This window comes from Ceratotherium simum, chromosome 24 (assembly GCF_057802395.1).
Source record: "Ceratotherium simum simum isolate JZ-2026a chromosome 24, ASM5780239v1, whole genome shotgun sequence".
NCBI lineage: Eukaryota > Metazoa > Chordata > Mammalia > Perissodactyla > Rhinocerotidae > Ceratotherium > Ceratotherium simum.
The window spans coordinates 1,611,635-1,637,926 of record NC_141923.1 but is presented as its reverse complement, the minus strand read 5'-3'; the positions used below and the strand labels follow the sequence as shown (position 1 = coordinate 1,637,926).

The following is a 26,292-nucleotide window of genomic DNA, read 5'->3' as shown; positions in this document are numbered from 1 at the left end:
GGTGGCTGTCCCTCTTCCACCCGCGTTTTCACAGCCTGTTATCCCACTGCGAGGCCTCCAGCCGGGGCGCCTGCTGTGAGAGCCATAGGCAACCTGGCCGATGGGGCCATCTGGCAGAGCAGGGCCTCTAGGCCTCGGTTTATCCTAGTCAGGTGTGTGGGGCAGCTGCCAGCCTTCCTGGGAGGGAATTAGTCCGGAGCAGCCTGTCCTGTGGAACCTTCTGTAGTGACAGGAGGGCCTGTGCTGATGGATCCACAGCAACAAGCCCCCCGTGGACACTTGAAATGCCACCACATGACTGAGGCATGAGTAGCTGTTGTAATTCACTTTAACTTTTCATAGCTCCCCTACCAGTCAGCACAGGTCTGGACCCCCATCAGCCCACACGGGGGTCTCGAGCAGCACCTGCCTGAGCCACGTGCCTGGTGCAGACCCCTGGGCACCTCTGTCCCTCGCTGGGCAGGGCTCCCTCACACCAGTGCCCCAATCTTGTCCACGCCCGGGTCTCACCAGTCACGCAGGCTCACAGTTTGCTGAGGGGGCCGAGAGGCTCGGCCATTGGGAGAGGCACATCCCTCCTGCTGGAGGCCATGTGCATCCTGAGTATTGGCTGTAGCTCGGGGCCAGGCCAGGGGCCAGCTGGCAGCTGTGGACCCCGTGGGGCCTGTGCCTCCCTCCCGGGAGTGCAGGAAGCCACAAAGCTGTGCAACTCGAGGGAGTCTCCCAAATATGCCCCTTGCAGGGGAGGGTCCCTCGCCGTGGCCGTGCCATGGCTGACCACCTGGGCAGTGGCCACCCTGAGCTCAGCTCTGCCCCACGGACAGGAGGGGCTGGGACCCAGCTCCCCCCCAGGAGTTCCTGTGGGAGGGGGCATGGCGGCCGGGGGGCAGCAGGAAGACAGGGCGCTGCCTGGATCTGGAGCCCCGGCATGCATGGTGGGGCTGGTCGTAACCCCATGCCACTGCCAGCCAGCCTCCCGTTGCTTTCCAGGTGGTAAAGGTTGGAATAGTGGAACCGTCCTCCGCCACGTCAGGTAACCCTGTCTTCCCCATCCTCAGGGCCAGGGCGCAGGGAGGGCAGGGGCGGCCCCCAGCATGCCGGCCTCTGTGGGGTCTGAGAGCAGGGCCACGTCTCGGTGGTGGGGGGACGCCCCTGCCCCACAGTCCATACCTCGCTGCAGTGCTTCTGCTCACGCGGATGGGGCGGCCCTGCCACAAGAGGCCTGGCCCCTCCTCCCCAGCCTGCGGGCTGCCCAGCCTCCTTGCCGCGTCCTGGTCTGGAGGGCCCAGGGCTGCTCCAGGGGCAGAGCAGCAGGCGAGCTCAGTGCTGACCCTGACTCCTTCCCGAAGGCGACTCGGATGACGCGGCCCCCTCGGGCTCCAGTGTGCTCTCATCCACCCCACCGTCCACGTCTCCTGCGGCCAAGGAGGCCTCGCCCACCCCGCCCTCCTCCCCGTCGGTGAGCGGGGGCCTGTCCTCCCCCAGGTAATGCAGCCACGAGGGGCAGACTCCTGCTTTACTGGTCCAGGCGCCCCACCCCCACTCCCTGGACGTGCTGCCCACCTGACTCATGTCGTCCATGCCCCAACGCAGCAGGGACTCGAGTTAGAGAACACTGGTAGTTACTCGTGGTCACTGGCCACATCCCTGGGGTACCAGGAAGCTGAGGGACGTGCTGAAGGCTGTGCTCAGAGTGGTCTTGGGGAGGGCACGGTGTTGACCAGAGCACCAAGAGGACACGGGCCACTCGGACAAGGACGCCCAGTGGGAGTGGTGGGCGCAGCAGACTTGGGGGATGGCCAGATCCTGGCCTGGTATCTCCCCAGTGCCCTGGGGACGGAAACCACAGAGAGTAAACAGGTGGGTGTGCCCTGCACATAGACGGGGGTTTGGAAACTGAGACATGGAGAGAAGGTGTAGAAGACAACGGGTGGCTGGTCAGCAGCCCCTCTTGGCTGCTTCTGTGACCAGAACTCCCCCAACAACACTGCTGTGGGGTCTGGGGGGTCAGTGCACCCTCGTGGGCCATGTTGCAGGGCTCCCCTAACTCCCATGGGCTGCACCTCTGACAGGCTGGTTGACCTGGGCCCTCCAAGCTCAAAGGGGCAGCTTGGGAGAGCAGGAGGGCAGCAGGCCTGGGTGCTCCTGGGTGACCCCAGCATCGCGACTATGCCAGGGCCACAGGCACAGACTGGGCTGTCTCAGGAGACCAGGGACGGCCCCACAGTGGGCTCCCGGCTCCAGGCTCCCCTCGGCTGGCCAGCCACTGTAGCATTCCCCTAAGTCGGGCAGCACAGGCACCAGCTGGCACCTCCTCACCTGTGCCAGCCACAGGGACACCCCCGTCACCGACCAGGACAGAGGGTGAGCCTCCCTCTGCTTTCACAGCCAGGGCATCGGCGCTGAGCTGATGGGGCTGCAGGTGGATTACTGGACGGCAGCCCCGCCCGCAGACAGGAAGAGAGATGCAGAGAAGAAGGACCTGCCTGCCACCAAAAACACGCTCAAGTGCACCTTCCGGTCTCTCCAGGTCAGCAGGCTGCCCAGCAGTGGCGAGGCCGCAGCCACGCCCACCATGTCCATGACCGTGGTCACCAAGGAGAAGAACAAGAAGGGTGAGGTGGGGGTGGCGGGCTGACTGCTGGGACATTCGAGGGGCGGCCATGCAGGTGTGGGGGCCGCTTTGGACCAGAGCCCCGAGCAGAGGCCACATGGGCGGGTGGGAGGGCAGGTGGCCTCAGTCACAGCAGAAAGTGGGCATCCCGGGCGAGCAGGGGTCCAAGGGCTGAGCCCGGCAGCCCCCTCCCCGGGCCCTGAGGAGCCTCAGGACAGCACAGCCCCTTTCCCTCCTAGTGATGTTTTTGCCCAAGAAAACCAAGGACAAGGACGTGGAGTCCAAAAGCCAGTGCATCGAGGGCATCAGCCGCCTGATCTGCACGGCCAAGCACCAGCAGAACATGCTGCGGGGTGAGCGCGGGCCTCCCGGCACTCACGGGAGGTCACTTGTCAGATGTCCTTCCCTCAGTGGGGAACCCTTGGGGAGGTGGGTCTTTGACCCAAGGTCCTGTGGGTTCTTCTGTAAAATATGCACGTAAACCAGAGGCGAAGTGGGCCGCCTTTTTAAATTGCCTACAGGAAATGCTTTTGTTTTGCTATGAAACACTTATTACATAATTCCAGCTTGGAATACATCTGGATAAGGCCCCGTGTGCATGTAACAGCTTTTCAAATTCTAGCCAATAATTTCTTAATCCTTTCTGCTTTTTTAAGATTGATTTATGTATATCAGACTTGTTATACAGTATTCTGCAACCAACTGATTCAGAATATGGAGCTCTCGAGGTTTTTGTCTTCTTGTGAGCTTGAGTCTGATGACCACGGTGGTCGAGAACCTCCCGGTCTCCCTCCCTTGATCTTCTGGTTTGCGTGGAGGGTGCTCAAAGCCCGCTTTGCAGACCCGTGCTGGGGCAGAGGGGCATGTGGATGAGCAGCTCCCCGCAGTCAGGGAGAGGCTGGCCCCAGCGGGTAGCTCGGAGCCAGGGGAGGGCAGGCGGCAGAAAGGACTGGCCAGCAGGTTGGCGTGGGGGTCCCTGGGGATGTCAGGCCCTCCAGCCTTCTTGTCCTCTGCGCTGGCTGGGAGGAGGGATGGCACGCTCGCTGGCCTGGCGGGCACCTGGTCACGTGCTCTTGTCCCCGCAGTCCTCATCGACGGCGTGGAGTGGAACGACGTCAAGTTCTTCCAGCTGGCGGCCCAGTGGTCCTCCCACGTCAAGCACTTCCCCATCTGCATCTTCGGACACTCCAAGTCCACCTTCTAGCCTGGCCCACCGTGGGGCTGCCAGCTCCCCACCCTGGAGCCCTGCGATGGCTGAGCCGGGAGGGCCCAACTGCTTTTCTGTTAACATTTCAGTTTACTACAGAGACAGACCCTTAAAAACACAAAGAAAAACAGTCTTAAGTATGAATGTGCTCACAACCTGGAAACTAATGGGGCGGCTCCCCACTGGGAGCCCGTAACTGCTCTGCTTATTAACCAGAATGTTCTGACAGGGGTGGGAGGTCAGGCGGACAGTGTTGAGCTTGAGAATCGTGGAAGGTGTTTTTTGGCCTCAGGACACCCCGAGTCCCCCAGCAAGAAGGGTTCTCGCCTTTGCGTCCTGTCCTTGAAAGCCAGGACTCTGCTTCCTCAGGGAGCCAGGGTCAGGCGGGCGGCCGCACAGACCCCCAGGCTGCCTGTGTGCCCAGGCCACGTGCCCAGGTCCAGAGCTGGGTGGCCAGAGGCTGAAGGCTGGCCTCCTGGTGGGGGCGTCCTGAACAGAACACAGAAGCAGGTCAGCCCAGCCCTGGGCCCCAGCACCGGCCACTCGTGGTTCCCAATAAGCCCCAGCCTCAAGGGGCGGCAGAGGTTTTATAGTAGCGGATATTTTTAATGCTTTTAAATACATGTTACAATGTAGCTGCCGAACAGACTGCTCTTCTGAAGTCCCAGCGGCCCTCAGGGCTGGGGCAGAGCCAGCCAGCACTGCCCACGTCCCAGCCCCAACGCCTGCCTGCCCCCACGGGCTGTTCCTGAGACACTGCTATGCTTCTGCGAGTTGTCCCTGCCCCAAACTCAGCAAGCACAGTGGCCCCTGCAGCAGGCCCTGGCCCACTCAGCCTCCTGCTGCTGCCCCCTCCAGCCTCACCTGCTAGCTGTGGGGCATCTGGGCCAGCCGACCAGGTGTGTGTGTGTCACCTGTAGCACTAAAATGGCCAGTGAATGCTTAGGTGAGGCGGCCTGATCACAGGGGCTAGGCACTGTTGAAGCCTTGGGTGCAGCGGGGGCCACCTCGCAGAGGCTGGGGGCCCTGGCTTCTCTAGGCCAAGCTCCTCAGAGCAAGGTTCTGGGTTTGGGTCCCATGCTGGGTGGCAGCCTCGCCCTCTGCCTTCCCATGCAGCATCCTAACCACAGCCAGGGGCCTCCCCAGTCCTGCTGCTCCCCCCCGACCCCTGCACCCCCTGTCTTCACAGGAAGAGCCCACCACTCCTGCCTCTTGGCAGCTGTGGCCCTGGCGGCCCTCCCAGGGGACTGTGGGCCTGGTTTGCTAAGGCCGAGAGCCACACAGGCTGTGCTCAGAAAACAGTACCAAGGGCAGGACAGGCTGCAGGCCGCCCCATTCCTCCCGAGGACAGGCCTCACCAACAGCCTGCGGCACAGAGGGGTTCCATCCTCAGGGGGTGGAAGATGGCCCGTTTTTCTTACCTGTGACCTACCTGCTTACCTCCTCCCCCAGGCGGCTGTACAGGGTCCGAGTGTCCATGGCCAAGGGCCTTGGGGCTAGTTGGTGGACAGAACTTGGGCATGACCTTCAATGCAGCCCTCACCTCGGGTGCCTGCAGGCAGAATGCTGCGCAGGGGCACCCCTCCCCACAAGAGCTCCTCCTCCCTGAAATATGCCTCCTCTGAGGGCTCCTGGGACCAGGGGCCTGAGGCTACACCCTGGCTTGTAGCCTTCCCTCCCTAGGAAGGACCTGTGGCGAGGGTGCATGCCCCTGAGCCGACGGCCCTCAGGCAACCAGTGCAGCATCCACCTGCGGCTGCACCCAGAAGCAAGCCTTGGGACCGGAGCCTCCCTACCTACCCTCGTTCCTGCCACTGGGCTCCAGGGCTGTGGTCATTGCTCCTCAAGTTTCCTTTCCAAAGGTCACACTCAACAGGAAAGAGGTGCAGGCAAAACACCCTTGGCTTAGCTTTCTAGCTGCAGAGCTGGTTTTAGAGGAAGGGCCAAGGGGCCTGTCCCGTCCATCCCAGCTATGGGCTGCCCCTTTCCTGGAGCTGTCCTCCCCAACATCCCTCCATGGCTGTGTGTACACTAGAGAGGAGGACACCCAGTGCCTCCACCCTCTGCCCCCGGGTCCCTTGCTGAGTGCCATAGGGCCCACCCGCCACACCATCCCTGGGTCCAGAGGTCATGTAGCTGGCCCCAGCCACACAACTCACTTGGAGATCTGGGCTGCACACACCTGTGCCTTGGTCTGCCCATTGGCTAACTAGGGATGGTCACATCTCCTCTGCCTACCTCGTGGAGCTGTTCTGAGGGTACACATAAAAGCACTTTGTCACTCAAAGGAGGATGACCCAGAAGCTGAAGCCGTCCACAACTGAGCCATGCGCCATGAGCGGGGGGTGGGGGGGGGCACAGGACAGGAGCTGACCCCCAGAGCAAGGGTTCTCAGCCCATTGGGTGACCAGAGGTACCTAGGACTCAAAGGTTAAGGTCCTGGTCATGGTCAGGCCACACCAGGCTCCTTGAGGCCTGGCTGCCACTGTCCAGCGTGGTGTGGGCAGGCTCTGCCCTCGCTGTGAAGCCTGGCCCACCACTTTCTCCCTCAACCATCTCAGGTCCCCTGGGTCACCGTCTCCTCAGGGCATGCAGGCCAGTGTCCTGAGTCAGTGTCACCACCAACCGCAGCTCAGGGAGGAGAGGGCCCCTGGGCGCAGAGCCAAGTGTCTCTGTGCAGAGGCTGGAGGGATCAGAGTGGCCAAGGCTAGCTTTGCTGCACTGTCCTCGCTCCCAGTGGGAAGACCTGACTGGCCTCTGGGGTCTGGCCTTTGTCCAGGAACAGATTCCTCGGGACAAGACCCGAGCTGCTTGCTTCCGAGGGCCAGCTGCCTGACCTACACCTGTTTCTTGACTCCCTCCCCAGGCCGGCCCTGTCCTCTGTGGAGTGGGGAGGGAGAACCTGTCCCTGGCAAGGGCCTGCAGGAGCCTTAGGGCTGGGCTTGGTGGCACCCCGGGGGTCTGCCCCTGCAGGCCAAAGGGTGCCACTGTGCGTTTCTGAAGCCCGCTATCCAGTTCATTGTGCATTGTTTGGTTTCTAGGATGTACGTGTTGCTAGTTTGGGTTTTTTTTTTTTTTTTTAATGGAAAACAAGATTAATGTAAATAACCTTTTTGGGGAACAGATTCTAATCTGTCACGTATGTGACCACGTGGACTATTTTAAGGTGCTGATGCGACACTAATAAACCTGGGGAGCACTCCCCCGGGCCCTCCCTTGCCTGCTATGTGATTCCTCGCGGCGGCCACAGCCCCCACCCTGACCCTCCGTCCGTCCGGGCGCCAGCTCCGCCCTGTGTCCGCGCTGCGGGCGGCGCTCCGAGGTCCCCACGGGGAAACGGCGTCGGCGCCGCGGGGAAGGGGATCGGGGCACCGTGGGGACGAGGAGCCGCGGGCGCACGGCCCAGGAGGGCTCCGGTCGAGGAATCCGAAGTTCCGGTCTGCGCCGTGGATGGGTGGGGGCGTCTGCGAGGCGAGCAACTCTGAGCGGCGTGGGGCCTGGACTCCGGGAGACCCCGAGAGGAGCTCTCGGGCGACAGACCGCAGGAACGGACTGGGTCTGCGTGACTGTTCCCCCACGGCGGGAAAAGCGGAACCCACGGCCCCCCCTGACATCCGGAGACCAGGGCGCAGGCGCGGGGCTGCCGGAAGCGGAGGCGGCGAGGCGGGGCTTGCCGGAGCGGCAGTTCTCCGAACTCGGCTCCGCCCCCTCGGGCCCCACCCCTACTCTTTGACCCTCCTACCGCAGAGGCCCGCCCCTCCCACCCCTCCCCCGCCTCCGCACCCCAGTGTATCCCGCCCTTCCCCCAACGCCGCACCCTTGTGTACGCCGCTGCTGCCCCATAATACCCCAGTGTACCCCGACCCTCCCCCACAGTACCCCAGTGTACCCCACCCTTTCCCCGCCTCCACACCCCACTGTACCCCACTTCTCCACAGTACCCCGTGTACCCTGCCCCTCCCCACCTCCACAACCCAGTATATCCGCCCCTCTCCCGCCTCCACCCCCAGTTTACCCCGCCCCTCCCCCACCTCCATACCCCAGTGTACCCCACCCCTCCCCCACCTCCATACTCTCAGTGTTCCCCCACCACACTCCTAGTGTACTCCAGCCCTCCCCACTGACCGCGCACCCGGAGTGGTGCCCTCTCCCGACCCTCCCCCGTGTGTGCTCTTGTCCTGTGCTCCGTGCCCCTCGAGTGAGGAGAGTAGGGCTGCATCCACTGAGGTCTCCTCACCGTCCTTGGCCTCGGCCTGGTAGCATTAAGGTGAGGTTACAGGGTCTGGAGGAGGGAGGCAGGCGGGAGAGCTGGGGCGTTCTTCATTCTCTGCCTGTCCCCACGTTCCCGCCTTTGTGTATCGGCAGCAGGGTCCCGCGAGGGACCCTCAGAGCTAGAGGGGGGCACAGACCCCCAGAGCTAGAGCCAGGGTAGGAGGCCAGGGCGTGGGGAGAGGGGGTGCCCCTGGGGGAGCCTGGGGCAGGGCGGGGTGCTGCAGCTGATCCAGCTTGGGATGACCATTTGGGGAAAGTGGCAGCAGGAGCTGGGAGACCCAGGTCACTCAAGGAGGTCGACCGTTCGGTCTCACTGGCCTGAGGCCCACCCAGCGCTGTCTGGCCAGTGGCTGGAAGGCGAGCCTAGCGGAGCCTGACACTGCCTCCATCTGCCTGAGGGACACAGGCGGCCTTGGGGACCTCCCCCAGAGCCCCAGAGGCACCGACACGCAGCCTGTGAGGCTGAGATGGACAGCAGGAAGCATTTGGCTAAGGCCACCCTGGGGAAGAAGCCAGAATTGCAGCTGTCTCAGGAGTGCAGGCAGCCCTCTCCCCTACCCAGCCTGGTGGTGGCCTGGGGCCAGGCCAGTGCCCAGAGCAGTGGTCAGCAGATGCTGCAGACTCAGGACTGGGTAAGGTGAAGACTCCTCTCTGGGAACCCCAGGAACTGGCTTTGGAGGTGGGCTGGCCATGGTGTGCGTGGAGAAGGGGCCCCGCCAGCCTCGGGGAGGGCTGAGTGGCGCCTGACGAGAAGCAGCTGCTGGGTGGGGGACACATCGGATGTCAGCTCTCTTCCCTGAGCCCTGGGTGGCACCCCTCCTGCTTCCCATAACTGTGGGCCATCCACCTCTGCTGGGCACCTTGGAGGGGCCACGTGAGGCCAGGAAGAGAGGCCCACCTCAGTCCTCCCCAGCACCCCATCACCCGTGGGCTAAGATGCCGGCACCAAGTGGAGGGAGCCCAGTGGGGGAGCTCTGCCCCACAGCAGGGACGGTGGCCTACTGACCAGGTAGGCAGGCAGTCAGCAGGACTTGTCACTGAAAGTCGTGACTAAGATGTTCTTAGATGCTCTGCTGTGACAACCCGAAACTGGAGGCACTCGTCTGTGGCCACCGCCTACCAGATAGAGGAGCAGCTCCTGGGTTCCCACACAACCGTGAGAGTGGACAGGAAAGAGTGGCTCCAGCCCCAGGGGACGCTTCATGAACAAAGGAAGCCAGACCCACAGGAGTTCTGTATGGTTCCCTGTGTGTGTAGGTCAAAGCCAGGCCAGATGGGTTAAGGCTGTGACAGGCTGGCCACACACGGTGCTGGGCACGCAACCAGTTCTGTGTGTGGGAGCCCGTCGAGCCATGTGCTTAGATGTGTCTGCATGTGTGTTTGCTATGGTCAATAGTTTACATAAAAAGGTGATGGGAAAAAGAAAGCGGGCTCCCCGAGCTGCCTGCTGTGGCCACCGTGTGCCTCCCTGCTGTGTCCTATGGCCGGAATGCCTGCCAGCGGCTGGAGGAGACCAAACTCGCGGACCCCTCGGCTTCTGTGAGGCTGATATCTCAGGACATATCAACAGTCCAGGCCATAAACACACAAGCGTGTCACCTGTTAGGGTGCAGGCTCCTCGGGAGGAGGGATGGGACCGGGGCTTCCATCCTAGACAGGTGGTAGGGATGGGGAAGCGGCAGTGTCAGATCCACATTCTCTTGCAGGGATGGGGGGGCCTGGCGGCTCTTGGACAGTGGCGACCTGCTGTGTTTGCAGTTCTGAGAGGTGGGCTCGCGGCTGTGGTTTACTGGAGGGTGGGGGACGAGGCAGGACAGCAGGAAAGAAGGGCACCAGGGGAGGTGGCACAGAGGACAGGGATTTGGGCGGAGGCTAGGAAGGGATACAGACCCGTCTCCGCAGGCTTCTGGTTTGGGGACATGGATCCCTGCTGTGTCCCCCACAACCTGGCCACCCTCCCACGTCATCCCATCTCTTCCCTCCACTGCTCCTAGCCCCTGAGGAATGTCAGCTGCTTGCTGCGGCCTTGAGGGGTGCACCGGGCTACCCTCTCTTTGACCATCCTGCGTGGTGCTCTTCCTCTTTGGCATGCCCTCAGCGTGGAATGCTATTACTCCGGATCTTCCCATGGCTGGTCCCTTGTCAGGCATCATGTCCAGGGAGCCTGGCTGACATAAGTCAGCCCCACCGTTCCCTTTGTCTCTGTCCTTTCCCAGCCCGAGTGCACAAGAGCTGCCCTCGTCTGCAGTCCCCTGAATGGCGAGGACACACGCTCACCGAAGTGCAGTGATCTCTGGCTGAGATTGAGGTCCAAAGAGACCTTCTCCGATGGAGGGTCTGCAGACATAACAGCCTTGCACAGAGGGTTGGGCAAGTGTGTGCACCTCTGTTTCCTAACAATCCCACCAAAATGACCACAGAGGGTTTTGAAGAAGGCAGGAACCCAAGGGAGGGCTGGCCAGCAGGAGGTGGCGACCACATTCCAGTGGGCGGCCACAGGTTGGACAGAGCGGGAGGGTCAGCTCTCAGCCACCCTGCATGGTGGGAGGTGGCAGAAGCAGAGTGCTGCCCTAGCCGCCAGCCCCAATCTGCCCACAGCGCTGATGCACTCTAGTCCTCCTTTCAAGTATGAAATAACAGCCGAGGGCAGCAGACATTGAAAGAAAAGCTGTGTTGTGAAGGAGAGCAAAACACCTAGAAAAAAAAGGAATTGGAAGAACCACAGCAGTGTGGGCAGAGTAGAGCAGAGCTGGAGTGTCACTATTCCTGTGGTGACCTGTGCCGTCTTGGGAGAATCGGCCCATGCCGCCCAACGAGAGGGAGGGGAACGTGAACACGGGGAGGAGGTGCTGCCGGCGCCAGGTGAGACGTGTGACTTGAGTGCAGGGGAGTAGGCTGGAATCCATCCACAGCAGAGGGTCTGGGAAGAGCGTCCAGACAACCGCACGGAAATCAGTAGCCTTTAGATATCAACAGCAGACTCTAGAAAATAAACAAATGAAAAGGCACATCTGACAACAGGAATAAACTTAACAAGAAATACGCAAACCGGGCCGGCCCTGTGGCTTGGTGGTTAAGTGCGCGCGCTGCGATGCTGGTGGCCCGGGTTCGGATCCCGGGTGCTGGCATCGAGGCACCGCTTCTCCGTTCATCCTGAGGCCGAGTCCCACATACAGCAACTAGAAGGATGTGCAGCTACGACATACAACTATCCACTGGGGCTTTGGGGGGAAAAAATAAAATAAATAAAATCTGAAATACGCAAACCTGTCTATTTGAGAGAAACTTTAAAACCCCCCAAAGCATTACCAAGAGACTGAACAACGAAAGAGACACTGTGTTCTTGGAAAAAGACTCACCAGCACAGAGGGTTCTCCCCAGGCAGTTCACAGTCAGTGTCATCAACGATGAAAACGCCAAAAGCTCGTCTTCTCTTTTTCAGTACAGCAAAGTGGTCAAATGGAAAAAAATCAAGAATAAATTCAGCCCTAGCAGATAGGAATTCCTGTTGCAAAGCTTCAGTTATCAAAGCAATAGGGTCCTGGTGTATGATGCATGAATAGCAGAACCGAATAGAAAATCTGGAAATTGACCCAAATGCCTACAGACACTTAGTATAGGATGAAGATGGCATCTCAGATCAGTGGGGGAAAGATGGGCTTTTCAATAAATTATGCTGGGCAACTGTGTAGTCATCTATAAGAAAGGAAGTTGTAGCCATTGCCTCTCATCAAATACCAGGAGAAACTCGAAATTCATCCAAGGTTTCAGTGTGGAAAAATAGAACCATAACAGGGCTAGAAGGAACCTTGGGCAGATTTCTTTATGACCACAGAGTAGGGGAGACCTTTCTAACCCAAGCCTCAAGTTTAGAAGCCATAAAAGAAAAGATGGATGCATTTAACCACATGTGAAAAACAAACAGAAACTTCTAGGGAGGCAAAATAGACACACTGAGCAAAGTCAAAGATGACTGACGAGGGCACTGAGGCTCTTCAATGGGGAAAGGACAGTCCTGCCGACAAATGTTGCTGAGAATGCTGGCGATCCACATGCGAAAGAATGAAGTTGGACTTTTGCCTCATACCTGTACGAAACTTAACTGAAAGTGGATCAAAGACATAAATGTAAGAGCTAAAACTACAAAGCTCCTAGAAGAAAACACAGGGGAAGAGCTTTGTGACATTGGACGTGGCAATGATTTCTTGGATATGACACCAATGGCACAGGCAACAAAAGCAAAAATAGGCAAATGGGATGACATCAACCTTAAAACCTTCTGTGCCGCAAAGGACACAATCACCAGAGTGAAAGGCACCCAACAAAATAGGAGAAAATATTTGCAAATCATATATCTGATAAGGGATTAATATCCAGAATATATAGAGAACTCCTAAAACTCAACAGCAACAAAAAACTCAATTCACAAAGGGGCGGGGCCGGCCAGTGGCACAGCGGTTAAGTGTGTGCACTCTGCTTCAGCGGCCCGGGGTTCGCAGGTTCGGATCCCAGGCGAGCACCGACGCACTGCTCGTGCAGCCGTGCTGTGGCGGCGTCCCATATAAAGTAGAGGAAGATGGGCACAGATGTTAGCCCAGGGCCAGTCTTCCTCAGCAAAAAAGAGGAGAATTGGCATCAGATGTTAGCTCAGGGCTGGTCTTCCTCACCAAAAAAAAAAAAAAGGGCAAAGGACTTGAATAGACATTTTTCCAAAGAAGATATACAAATGGTTAACAAGTATATGGAAAGATGCTCAATGTCATTAGTTATAGGGAAATGCGACTCAAAACCACAGTAAGATACCACCTCACGCCCATTAGGATGGCTATAATTATATAAAGAACAAATATTGGCAAGGATGTGGAGAAATGGGAACCCGTGTATACTGCTGGTGGGAATGTAAAATGGTGTAGTTGTATGGAGGTTCCTCAAAAAAATCAAGCATAGAATTACCATATGATCCAGCTTCCTATAGAAAGCTGTATGGAGATTCCTCAAAAAAATCAAGCATAGAATTACCATATGATCCAGCAGTTCTACTTCTCGGTATATATCTGAAAGAACTGACAGCAGGGACACAAACAGACAATTTACATCTGTGTTTACAGTAGCATTATTCACAATATCCAAAAGATGGAAGCAACCCAAGTATCCATTAACAGATGAATGTGATATATACATCCAATGCAATATTATTCAGCCTTAAAAAGAAATGACATTCTGACATATGTTACAACATGGGTGCACCTTGAGGACATTGTGCTGAGTGAAATAATCCAGACACAAATGGACAAAAACTGTTTGATCCACTCATCGGGGACCTAGAAGAGTCAAATTCATAGAGACAGAAAGCAGAATGGAGGGTGCCAGGGGTTGGGGGAGGGGGATGGGGAGTCAGTGCTTATTGGGGACAGAGTTTCAGATTGGGAAGATGAAAGAGTTCTGGAGATGGATGGTGGTGATGGTTGCACAACAATGTGAATGTACTTAATGCCACTGAACTGCATACTTAAAAATGATTAAAATGGTAAATTTTACGTTACGTGTGTTTTATCACAATAAAAAAAACGTAAAAAGGGAAGAAGAAAAAGAAGGAACAAGATGTCATTTGATGACGTACAGCTGCCTGTGAGGAACGGGGTAAAGCAAGATGAACTCCTCCAAGGCCCAGAAGTGGATCTTTCAGTGATGAGTGGGGTTTGGCCCAGCAGGAAGGGCTGGTGAGTGGGGTCTGGTCCTGAGGAATTAAGTGAGGACACGGCACCAAGAGACTTAAATAAATAGTGGGTGATTGTGAAAGCAAAGCACGAGGCATGGAGGGGAACTTGAGAGCAACGTGTGCCTAATAGAAGTTCCAGAAGGAAAGGAGGGAGGCTGAGTGAGGCCACCCCGGGCCCCTGGTACTCTGCCCACTGACCCTGCAGGGCTTGGGCCAGTCTAGACTGGACACCCTGGGGCAAGTGGGGCCAACAGGTTGTACTGAAAATGGAGATGACCAGGAGCCGTGTTCCTGCAGGAGACCCCAGGCCCCCTCCTGCCCCTGACACCCAGCACCTGACAAAGGCACCAGGAGCAAGGCCCAGAGGGATGGAGATCGGCATGTGGGATATACAGCACACATGTCGGCAAGAAAGAGATGGTCCCCAGAATGCTCAGCCTTTCACGGGGAGGGAACCCCAACTGGCAAGAAAGAAAGTAAAAGGTGTTCGGTGTCGGGGAAATAAATGAAATCTTTTGGCAAACATGTGAAAGGCCAGAACATACAAGTGTTGGCAAAGGTGTGGGGAGCAGCACCAGTGCCTCCTGCTGGTGGGAGTGTGACGTGTCTGGCCGAGAGGCAGGACCTGGAGAAGGTGAAAGGCCCACTGTTCAGGGAGAGCCCACACGTGGACACTGAGGACAGCCCCGTTGTCCCGTCAGTTGGGGGTGTTAAATAATCGGGGAATGTTCACTCAGGTGAAGGCTGTACAGCAGTGACAATAAGTGAATTAGCCCCTGAGAGTCCACATGGAGATGTCTCAAAAGTGGGTTAAGTGAAGAGCACGTGGAAAAACATTCTACACCCGATGGTACCGTTTACCTACATTTTAAGACCAGCACGTGCCTTATACCATCTAGGACCACGTCCGAAAGCATGAACTGAAACCCGTCCTATCCGTGTTCAGCGTGCAGGCAGAGGAAAGAACTGGGGACAATGAGATCTCATCAACCATGTTTTATTTCTTGGGGAAAAAAATCTGAAGCAAAATGGTGTTGTTCGCTGGATAGTGCATTCCTGAGTTTTTAAATATATTTTCCTTTGCATTTTTCCCATGTAGTTATTGTTCTCAATTGTAAACCAAGCACGTGCCTAAGCCTATGCTGGAGTGGGGCAGACCCTCCACTGGCAGGCTGCGGGGTGCAGGTCTGGGAGCCAGGTGCCTGTCGTCGGCTTCAGGGACCCTCCCTGGGTGGCTGGCACAGCCCTGCCCTCGCCTGCAGTGACCTAGGTGTACCCCAAAAAGGTCCAAGACCGGTGGCCTGGGTGCAGCAGGGCAGAGGCCTGGGGGCACCTGACAAACCTATCGATTGTGGAAATGACTCAGGCATAAGTTTATAGCAATCCCATGAGAAATAACCAAACTCACGAGCCCAGTGGATTTAACAGCTTTCTAAGATGGAAAAGACAGAGTGACAAAGTGAGTAAAGAAAAAAAGACGTGATCGATTTGAGGAGCACAGTTACTAACAAGCTTGATTTCCTGGAGGCTTCGATGTCGAACAAGAGAAAATTGCCTCTTCTTTCTGTTGGATTTGAGGGCGTCAATGAGTAACACACTCATTGTCCCTCCTAAAACTCTGAGATGTGGCAAGAAAGGTGTTTGAGAACCAGACGCCCCCAGGACGGAGCCCTGAAGAGGCGGGAGCAACCGAGTATGAGAGTGGGAAGCAAGTGGCCCTGTGGTGACTGGTATCACAGCTCCCCCTCCCATGAGACCGCATTCAGAGCCCTCACCCATTCCATGGAGCTCCGAGCAGTATGGCAGGTTCTCTGTTAATGTGAACATGGAGCAGGGGCTCTGGGACAGAGGAAACGGGGAGCACAGGGAGCAGGAAACCTCCAGAATCTCAGAAAGAAATCTTCAGATGGGAAGGAAAACATCCCCTGCACACAACATGGAAAGGATGCTATTTTTTAAAAAGGAACATTCAGAAACTAAAAGAGCTCTTAATAAACAGAACAGAACAGGATTGAGATGTGTGGTGGAAGGATTGGAATATAAAATTGAGGAAACTGCCTGGAAAATGGAAAAGAAGGACAAAGAAATGGGAAGTGTGAGAAAAGATGGGAGACCTTGAGGAACCATCCAGAAAGACCAACATGCAGCTAAAGAGAAGCAAACGACAGCGGGAGTGGATTATCAGAGAGGCGAGTAAAGACCAACGTTTCGGCGGGGGAGCAAGGGCGTTTCACCGCGGAGTCTCACAACGTTGGGAGTAAAGCAGAGCCTCTGAAAGGTGATTGTCTGAATTTGTGTTACCAAAATCGATTCTTCAAAATGCTGAAGAGACCAATCATAACAAAGTAAATTCTAAAGTGGTCCCAGATCTTCCCTAAATGAAGAATTTATGGGAAGGCACTCCCAAGCAATTAAGAAATGTCATCCCATGGATGAGGTTTAAGCTACCCAGAGCCACTTCTTGTATTTAGGGAGCCACTATCAACTTGACACCAGTGCCGGGGAAGATGGGGGGAGGGAAAAAGAGAAAAAGAAAGAAATGTGCCAGTCTCAGTGTGGCACAGACGCAGTAAGTAAATCAAATCAAGCAGCATCTAAAAGACTAAACCTCACAACTGTGATGATGTACCCAACCCCCGTGCTTCCGCCCTCCTGGAGAGGAGGGATTTCACCTGTGTTCTTCACAGCTCTGTCGCCAGTGCCTAGGATGGTGCCTGGCACACAGTAAGTGCTCAATGAATTTACATCGAATAAATGAAGTTGCATATAAATACAACAAAATTGTATCCCAAGGACGAATGAATTTGGAAATCCATTAATAAAATTCTCTACATTAACAAAGGAGGAAAACCACAGGATTATCTCAATAGATGTTGAAAATTAATGTGAACAATTCCAGTATCTTTCCTTAAAGACAAAACAAATACAAAATCATATTGATTCTTAATAAGGTGGAAAGAGATAGACATTTCCGTAACTGGATAAAGGGGAGCTGTCGAGAGTGCCCACGTGGACGTCACCAGAAATGTTTCTTGCAGATTCAAGCAGCAGGCGGGGACGCAGACATCACCATGACAATGAAACAGCACGCAGGGAACTGGCGCCTGTGCAGAAGCCAGGAAACGGAAGGAGCTATAAATACCTGAAAAGAAAAGGTGAAATGGTCACCATGTGCAGCTAAAATATTGTGCACGTGGAAAATCCACGCAAACCAATTAAAAAAAAAGACCACTAATAAAAGAGGAAGGTTGGAGATGATCTGATCACCATTCCCAACTTAATAGTTTTCAACACACTAAAAATAACCAACCAGAAAGTGTAATGGAAAAAAGGATCCATTCACTTTAGCAACAGAAACTATGAAGGCCTTAGAAATAAATCTGTTCGTGTTCGATCCCTGTGTGGAGAACCCTGTAAATGTCACTGAATTACAGGACACCTAAAGGAGAGCTGTACCGTAGTATTGGATGGGAAGACTTAGTGTTTTAAACCTGACAGATTTCCCCAAAATAACTAATTCAATGCAATCCCAATTTTTAAAATAAACTTTTCATGAATCTTGAAAATTTTATCCTAAATGTACATAGTGTTTCTGGCAGTGTCTTAGTTATCTTTTGCTGTATAACAAATTTCCCCAAAACTCAGCTGCTTAAAACAATAATCAATATTTTTGACTCAGTTTCTCTGGGTCAGGAATCTGGGAGCTGCTAAGCCGGGTGGCTTCGGCTCAGGGTCTCTCATGAGGTTGTTGTCAAGATGTCAGTCAGAGCTGCAGTCATCCAAAAATTTGAATAAAACTGGAGAAGCCACTGCCATGGTGGCTCATTCACAGGGCTGGCAAGTGAGTGCCAGCTGCAGGCAGGAGGCTTCCGCTCCTCACCATGTGGACCACTCCACGGGCTGCTTGAGTGTCCTCCCATCGTGGAGGCTGGCTCCCCCCAGAGCAGGGGATTCGAGAGGCAGCAAGGCAGAAGCTGCAGTGTTTTATGACTTAGCCTTGGAAGTCACACTCCATCATTTCTACCACAGCCTATTGGTTACACCGGTCATCTGTTTAATGTGGGAGGGAAGACAGGGCATGACTACGAGGGCACGTGGGTGGTGAGAGTCACTGGATGCCATCGTGGAGGCTGGCCAACACAGGCAGTGAGTTAGACTGGAGTCACGGGCCCAACAAATCTGAGCAGGAGAAATACAAGGAATCGATATGTAGAACCATCATAGTGAGACTGCAGGACGCCAGAGACAGAGGGACGATCTCAAAGGCAATCAAAGAGGAAAGATGGAGAACATTCGAAGGAGCGACCGTGAGACTGACATTAGCAACGCGGGAGCTCGGTGTGGTCAAATGACAGGGGCATGTGCTGAGAGAAAATAACTGTCAACCAGGGAGTTTATGCCCAGCAAAAGTATCTTTTAAGAGGAGGGCAAGACAGATAAATAAATAAAATAAGCGAAAACCAGAATTTGCCCCCAGCAGACCCTCACCTCAATTCTGAGAGCAGACCCCAGAGAGCAGGAAAGTGACCTCAGATGGAAGGTCTGCAATGGATGAGGAATGAGGAGCACACAGAAGGAAGTCTGTGGGCAAAGTGAAACTCACGTGAGGGGCACCACAGTCATCAGACATCACTCACACGTGGAAACCCAGGGCGGATGGATATGCACACCCACGGTGGCTCAGGTATGGGGGGAGGTGCCTGTGAGCGGGGCTAAGTGTTCTAAATGCCTTATGTTGTTAGAGAAGATGGTGCGTGTCAACTTTAGACTCTGAGGAGTTTGCACACACACCGTGATTACACCAAAAGAATAGAAAGAGAACCACTTCCAAACAAGTGGAGGGGAAAATGGGTTAGAAACAATACTCGATCGACGATCCAGAAGAAAGAAGAAAGGCCAGAGAAAGGCCCGTAAAACAGGCAGGACCAGCCAAGCAGGAGATACGGCAGCAGGTGCCATTACCCCTGTCAGTTCATTCAGTAATGGAGACGGACCCCCCCCCGTTAAACAGCAGACGTCGTAAGAGCGGACAGAAAGGAACCCAGTCCCTCGCTACGTACGTGAATGTGTAGGGAGTGAAACGGGGATATTCCAGCCAAGTGGGATGAAGACAGACCAGGAACAGCCTAGAATCTGTTCACATCGCACTTTGCTGCCAAACTCTGGAGTTAGAGCCAGGGGTGCCGGCAGCAGTGGTGGTCCGTGGACATGCTCATGAGGGAAAGAAGCAAGTGACAGAATTATCTGTACAGAGTGGCTCCCTTTATTCAGAGTTCAGAAACGTGCAAAAGTAAACAATGTATTACTGTATAATAAAAAGATAATTTGAAAAAGTAAAGATCTTTTTAAAAAACTTACTGGAATTTTTTGGAAAAGAAACCCTGCAAGAATTTTGAAATATAAGAGCAAAGCCTTGCTTGCCTGCTTTAAGCTCCAGCAATTAAATTGTGTGGTATAGGGACAGAAGTTGGCAAGTAGATCTACAATATAGCACAAATAGTCCAGAAATGGACCCTCGTTTCAATCTGGGGATTTCATGTGTGCTTTGCGTGGCGTTGCAGGGCAGTGGGAAATAGACTTTTCCATGAATGGTCTTGGGGCGACTGGCTATCCATTTAGAAGATTGTAAAGTAGATCCCTTACCTCTCATCAAACACACACACACACACCAAACGTCAAACCCAAACCACAGAAACACTGGGAGAAGGCAGAAGAGCGGGATTTAAAATCTCAGAGTGGGAAATGCCTGTCTTAGGCCAAGAAACCAAGAAGGAAAATCCTGACAGACCTGACTGCAGTTTCTCAAGTTTGGTACAATCCAAGACACAAAAATGTTATAAGATGGTCTGTAAGAAAACACTGGTAATGTTTCTAATATTTCAGTGTTTACCAACCAGAATCCGTGAAGAGATGCTGAAAAGCGATGAGAAAACGTTTTTTAAGACCGAGTTGAAAGTGTATCAAGTCTATGGGCTTACAGTTCATAAAAGAAGAAACTAAATGGACATGAAACATGAAAAGATTGGCAAAAATGATAAAGATGGATGTACGTGGAGTTGGTGAGGACACAAGGAAAAGGGCACTTGTAATTATTTTGTTGGTTTTTCAAAGAACCAGTTTGTGATAATTGGCCACTATTTTTTTCGTTTTAATTTATTCATTAATCTTTCCTAATTCTGTCTTTAAACTTTCAGTGACTTTCTTCTTTTCTTAGCTTCTTGAATTATCTGCTTTGTCACTGTTCTGGGCTTTTTGCTCATGATGCTTGAAAGCTGTCAACTGTCTTTGGAGGCCGGCTTTGGCCACCTCGCGGCTCGTGGTGTGTCCTGCCCCGGTCGCTCATTTCTGAATGAACTGGCGTTCAGTCTTGATTTTCCTTTTCACTTGGGAGCTGATTAGAAGGGTGTTCTGGAATATCCATGGCAATAGGAGTGTCTTGTCATCCTTTATTATTAGTTTCTAATTGTATTGCTTTGCAGCCGCATAATGTGACCCCGTGGGTCCTGCACTGGCGGATCTGTTCTGTTGGCGGCTAAAGCACGGCCAGTGTGTGCGAATGCACTGCTAGTCTGGCGAGAACATGGGGTCTCCATGGGTTAGAGAGGCCTGGGCTTGTTCCATGTCTGTTAGATCACTCTTCTCAATTACTTAAATCTTCATTTTCACATTTGGTGTTACTTTTATCAACACATGGGGCGCATAATTTAGAACGCAGCCCTGTCCCAGCTCTTGTGTCCGAAGTCCGGCTGCCCAGAGCCCACCTCTTCCGGCCCTTGTAGCTCCTGCGACTAATTTAAAAGAACGTGCTGTTGCCGCTCCTTTGTGACCCCTCCATTTCAGATTCTGTCACTCCTCCCGCAGGGACTGAGGATTTGGCGCCCCTCCCCATCCTCCCACTAGCTTCGTTTTATACTCTTTACTTAAACCTGCCTCTGATGTTGGCTCTCCAGTGACCAGGTGAGCATCGTCCACAGCTGAGCGTGGAGAAGTTCCCTTCAAAATGACAAAGTTTTCCTAGTCGCACAGCATCCTGGTTTTCCCTGGGGGGAGTCATTGCCCACGCCCACCCCCCACCCCCACACTTCTTTGTTTTCTGTGCACTGATTATTAATCTTTTCCAAACTTTCCAACAAAGCTGTGACCCTCCTCTCAGCAACGACCCAGCATGTCAGGGAGTCCAGGAGCTCCTCTTCCTGCTGGAGCCCTGTGTTCCCATGGCAGCGGCCTGGCCTGGCTGCTCTCAGAGCCGCACAGTGCGGTCCCATTCTGTCCCTCTGGCCCGGGAACCCCCTCCCCGCCACTCTGCTCGCCTGCCCCATGCCGGCCCTGGGTCTTGGCACTTCTTGGTTTACTCCCTTGTTTCGGTGGAGCATCTCACCTGGTGGCTTTCTCAAAGGGTCCAGAGGATGTTCAAGTTCTTGAGACTTTAAAGTTATGGAAATATCTTTATTGTGCTTCCACACTTGAATGATACTCTGGTTGGGTGAAAATTCTGAGTGGGAAAGCATTTTCTGTCACAATTTTTAAGGTGTGGCTCCATTACCTCCCGGCTTCCGGTGCTCCTGCTTGACCTGCTAGACTGTTCGGTCCCGAGCCTCTCCCTGCCCTGCTTCTCAATCTCTGCAAGTTTTTAAGGTCTTTCTCCTCCTGCCAGTGTTCTGAAACATCACCACACTGCCTGCTGGTGCCCGTCTGTTTCCTTTCATTACCCACGTGGGCCCTTCATCTCTGGGAAATATGTGTGTTCGTTTTCTCTGCTCTCTCTTTCTGAAAACTTTATTGGTTGGACGTTGGTCTTACACGATTGATTCTCAATTCTCTCGTGTTTGTCACCTGTTTTCTCTGTCTCAGCTCTCTGTGCTTTGTTTCCAAGTCTTCTCTATTAGTCAGCATTTGCTGTGATAATGCTCTGTAACAAGCCACTCCAAAATTTCCATGATACACAGCAATAAACTTTTGTTTTTCTGCCCACGGGTCTGAGGTCAGTGGGGTTTGTGCATCTTCTCTCAGAGGTCTTGCCAGGAATGCTGTGCTCATGGCGGATGGCAGAAACACCGGAGGCCAACTCATACCACACAGGCATATTTAAAGCATGCGCTCTGTTAACATTATGCAGACTTGCCCAACATCAATGGGCAGGAAAATATACTCCAGTGGGCAGCACTTATTAAAGGGGAGGGTAGACTTCTGTTACAGGAAGGGAGTGAAGAATTAGGAGCAACAATCTGCCACACCTTCTGTGGAGTTTTTAATTCCGACATCACATTTTCAGTTTAAAGAGCTTATTTTTGTTCTCTGAATTGCCCTTTTTTGCATCATCCTCTTCTTGTTTCATGGATACACCATATCTGGCAGAAGAACAATGACAGTGGGGGAGGTGGCATGCTTTCGTCTCCCAGCAGTAGCTCTCTGTCCTCTGAGTTTCTTTCATCCCTGCTGGGTTGTTTGGGGTTCTGTTTTCATGGCAGAGGCTTTCTCAGACGTTGTTGGTGCCTGCTCTTGGTCTGTACTGCAGAGTGGGGTGTGCAGGGCTGGCTTTAGGCTCTGCGTGCTGAGGTGTGGCCTCTTCTCTGGGGCTGGTCATTGTCTGCAGAAAAGAGCCCTACCCTGTCCTGGGGGGAGGGGGAAATAGCCAGGCTACCTCGGTTCTTGGTGCAGAGTGAAAAGTGGAGCTGGGGACTTCACTTTTTTTTTGGCTTAAACAACAGAAATTTATTCTCCCAGACTAGAAGTTCAAAACCAAATTGTCAGCAGGGTTGGTTCCTTCTTTTTTTTTTTTTTTTTTTTAAAGATTTTATTTATTTATCTTTCCCCCAAAGCCCCAGTACATAGTTGTCTGTCATAGCTACACATCCTTCTAGTTGCTGTATGTGGGACGCGGCCTCAGCATGGCTGGAGGAGTGGTGCCTCGGTGCGCACCCGGGATCCGAACCCGGGTCGCCGGCAGCGGAGTGCACGCACTTAACCGCCAAGCCACGGGGCCGGCCCGTGGGTTGGTTCCTTCTGAGGGCTAGGGGGGGAAGGATCTGTTCCAGGCCTTTCTCCTTGGCTTTTGCAGATCTGAAACTCTGTCCCCATTAAACACTAATTCCCCCTCCTCCAGCCCCTGGCACCCCCCATTCTGCTTTCTGTCTCTTTGAATCTGACTCCTCTAGGAACCTCATATGAGTGGAATCACACAGAATTTGTCTTTTTGTGACTGGCTTATTTCACTGAGCATGATGTCCTCAAGGTTCACCCATGTTGTAGCAGGTGTCAGGATTTCCTTCCTTTTTAAGATTGGGTAATATTCCATTATGTGGATTTACCACACTAGGCTCATCCATTCATCGGTTGATGGACACTTTTGGCTATTGTGAACGTGAATGTGGGTGTAGAAATCTTTGAAATATCCCGCTTTCAATTCCTTTGGATATGTACCCAGAAGCAGGATTGCTGGATCATATAGTATAGTTCTGTTTTTAATTTTTTGAGGAGTGGGACTTCACTTTGAGTTTGTCTTAATCCTCTATTTTTAGTATGCTCCCCTCCCCAATGGCACTCCAGAGAGTAACCTCCTGTCTTCCCCCAGGGCGATAGCAAGATGGCACCATGGCTGGGCAGAGTCAGTGAGGGGCTCTGGGGGTCTTTCACAGACAGTCCACCTGAGAAGTTCTACCTGGGGGGGGTGGCCTGCAGGGGTGCGGCCTGCTTCTGGCCTTTCCCAGTCGGAAACCCCTTTCCAGCCTTCTACCTTGTGCTGGCTGCCGCCTCTACCGGCGCCTCACCGCTGTTCCTCTGTCCTTATGGATTCCTGAGCGTTCCGTCCCTGCCTCTCTTTATGGTCATTTTGGAGGGGCTTGGGGAGGAGCCGCTGACCTTTGGGTCCGGCCTTTCTTGAGGCCCGCAGCAGTCTGGCGGCCTGCTTTCGCCGTGCTCCCTGGAGTGCCGGCCTCCTCTGGAGGGCCGCTTCTGCCCCACCAGGTCCTGCCACCACCCGGGTGAGCCCTGGCCTCCGCTGTAAGGACTTCAGCGTCGAGGGCCGACCCTTGTACAGTAAAGCGGGGCAGTGCTGGGACCGGGATGTCCAGGACTAGAGGCTTCGAGGCCCCGCCCGCCGCACTGCGGGCCTGAGCTGCATCCTGGGGAGGCTCGGCAGGCTACACTTTAGAGAGCCCTCCCCGCTAACTTGGAGGGTGCAGAGGGTCGGCGGGTGCAGGGACCGGCGGCCATGGGAGCCGGCGCAGACCGCTGCCCTGTCCCCGCAGGTGTGCGAGCCGCCGGAGAGCAAGCGCCCGAGCCGCCGTTGGAGCGTCAGCATCGACGAGCGCCGGCGGCTGGCCGTGCTGGGCGGCTGGGAGAGGCCGGGCGTCGCGGGAGGCGCCCCCAGCTGCAGGGTGCGCGGCGGGGCGGGAGGGGAGCGCGGGGCCGGCCCCTTCCCAGCCTCACCTCGCCCCGGCTCGCCCCACCCCCTCCCCGGTTCCGCCCCCATCCCTTCCCGGCCCCGCCCCGCCCTCTGACCCCGCCGTCGCCCGCAGGACATCACGCGGATCGTGGCCCAGCTGGTGTCCGAGGACGTGGACAAGGACGTGCTCCTCCCCCACCCGCCGAGGTCTGCCGAGTCCACCAACGCCTTCCACGCCTTCCTGGCCCGGAGCGCGCCTTTCTGGCAGAACGTGACTTTGGAGGCCTTGGGCTCGAGGTCACCGCCCTCCTAAGAGCTGACTCAGCCCAGTATCTGTCTTCCAGCGCCTTTCCTCGGGGGTCCTGGGGGAGGTAGCCGGCCGGGTCTGGGGCGCATGGCTTCTTCGCCCTCTTTACATCCCACCAGGGGATCATGACCAGCCCAGGGATGAGAAAACAGGCCCAGGAGGACCGTTTGGCTGCTTCCTTGTCAGGACACGCGCCTCAGGCCTTGGAGACCAACTCTGGGAGGGGTGCTTTACCCCAGCCCAGCCTCCAAGAGGCCGCTTGGAGGGGCCTGGTGGACAGGGCAGAGTGGGGACTTCCAGGAGAGCCCTCTGGGCTGCCAGGAGAGGCTGTCCACATCTGCCATGGGCCAGCATTCTGGGGCCAAGCAGCTGTGGGTGGGCTGGAAGGGGCGTGATGCCCTCACAGGCCCCACCTTCGGGTCTGGTTCATGACCAGCTCCTTTGCTGGCCTGGGTGCACTGGGTCTGGGCTGGGGAGCCTGGCCTCCTTGGGGAGTTGGGCGTCTGCCTGCGTGGGCGGTGGGATTGGGTGGGACCAGGGGTAGCCCTGGAGGGTGCGAGTTTGATGTTATGAACTGCCAGGTTCTGGTGCCTGCCCTGGGGGGACGGGGGTGCTGGGTCACACATTGGGCCCTGCCTTTGGGATGCCCACAGGGGCACATATAACCCAGGGGAGATGCCGTGATGGGGAGCAGCCCAGGGATTGTGGGAGCCAGGGAGGTGCTGAACACAGAGGGAGGCTTCCTGGAGAAGGTGGTGCCTTCCCCCTCTGCACAGTGAGCTTGTTAGTGGACAGGGGCTGAGTAGGCAGTGTGGGCAGAGGGCCTGCGGTAGCTGTCAGGAGTGGGCCCTGGGCCTGCTGTGGTGTTTGCTTTTGTCTCGAGGTTGAGGGGTGGGTGGGTGGGAGGGGCCTGAGCTGGGGGTGACGAGGCAGGGGCTGCATTTTGGGGAGACCAAGCTGGAGGGGGGCTGGAATTGGGAGGCGGGGAAGGAGGGAGGTGATCACAGGCTCCCAGCCCTCAAGGGCAGTGGAAGGTCAGCAGGGGGGCTGGGTGCCATCCCCTGGACTCAGTGACTGACTGCTAGGGGCTGACTGGGCTTCCGTGTGGGGGAGCTGGGTGGAGGGGGCTTTGGGCAAGATGAGGTGATCAACCCCAGGTCTTAGGGAGGGCAGGAGCCAGGCCTGTGCAGCGCCTGGGCTCTTGTATGCCCCAGCAAGCCGGCTAGGCCACCCCCACCCTTGCTCCCTCCCAGAGCCCACTGCTGAGATACTGTGCTCCCAACCTGCTCCCGACACGGAGCTGGAGCGAGAGTGCATTCCCTACTCCTGCCTCCCACCCTGCCTTACCGTAAGACTCAGTGCAGGTCCCTCTTCCTCCAGGAAGCCTCCTAAGATCACACAGCTGGGCAGCCCCCTTCAGTTCTCTGGAGTCCCCTGAATGTAATTTTGTTCCAGGCCTGTGCATTTCTCAGGATCCCTAGCGTGGGTGGAGGGCCACAGGGACAGTAGGGTGGTGGGAGGGACTGGGGAAGGCGTCCTAACGGGGGGAAAAGGGAGGGTGAGGTTTAGGCAGGGCCCTGGGGGACATCATGACCCCTTCCCGAAGCCCCACCAGAGACCCCTGATGATGAAGTGGGGGGGGGGTGTCAAGGGCCACCCTCCATGCTGGGCAGTCCAGAGTGGGAGCTACAGTGTCAACAGTTTGGATGGAGGTGACAGTGCTGTGGGGCTCTCTGTTGCTGAGCGGCTTGAAGGATTCCATGTTGTCACTGGAAATCCAGGGATGCAC

General features: G+C 55.2%; 2 protein-coding genes across 5 annotated transcripts in view; both read left to right on the top strand.

Annotated features, from left to right (window-relative positions):
* The window catches only part of PACS2 (phosphofurin acidic cluster sorting protein 2), a 70,065-nt gene extending 63,030 nt beyond the window's left edge, over positions 1 to 7,035 (top strand). For 3 of the 4 annotated variants that reach the window (XM_087447797.1, XM_087447796.1, XM_004434324.3), the window contains 5 exons: positions 991 to 1,033; positions 1,350 to 1,485; positions 2,389 to 2,615; positions 2,854 to 2,967; positions 3,700 to 7,035. In XM_087447797.1, coding sequence (XP_087303923.1) covers positions 991 to 1,033; positions 1,350 to 1,485; positions 2,389 to 2,615; positions 2,854 to 2,967; positions 3,700 to 3,818 — 639 coding nt within the window. In that variant the 3' untranslated portion in view covers positions 3,819 to 7,035. Of the gene's footprint in view, positions 1 to 990; positions 1,034 to 1,349; positions 1,486 to 2,388; positions 2,616 to 2,853; positions 2,968 to 3,699 lie in introns of those variants that run through there. The other variant, XM_087447798.1, reaches the window with a different exon arrangement.
* Positions 7,036 to 8,393: 1,358 nt separating this feature from the next.
* On the top strand, positions 8,394 to 25,387 carry TEX22 (testis expressed 22). The gene is made up of 3 exons (XM_004434325.3): positions 8,394 to 8,725; positions 24,060 to 24,188; positions 24,330 to 25,387. Exons 1-3 carry the CDS (start codon positions 8,561 to 8,563, stop codon positions 24,507 to 24,509), a joined length of 474 nt encoding a protein of 157 aa, XP_004434382.1. The 5' UTR covers positions 8,394 to 8,560; the 3' UTR covers positions 24,510 to 25,387.
* Positions 25,388 to 26,292: the final 905 nt, after the last annotated feature.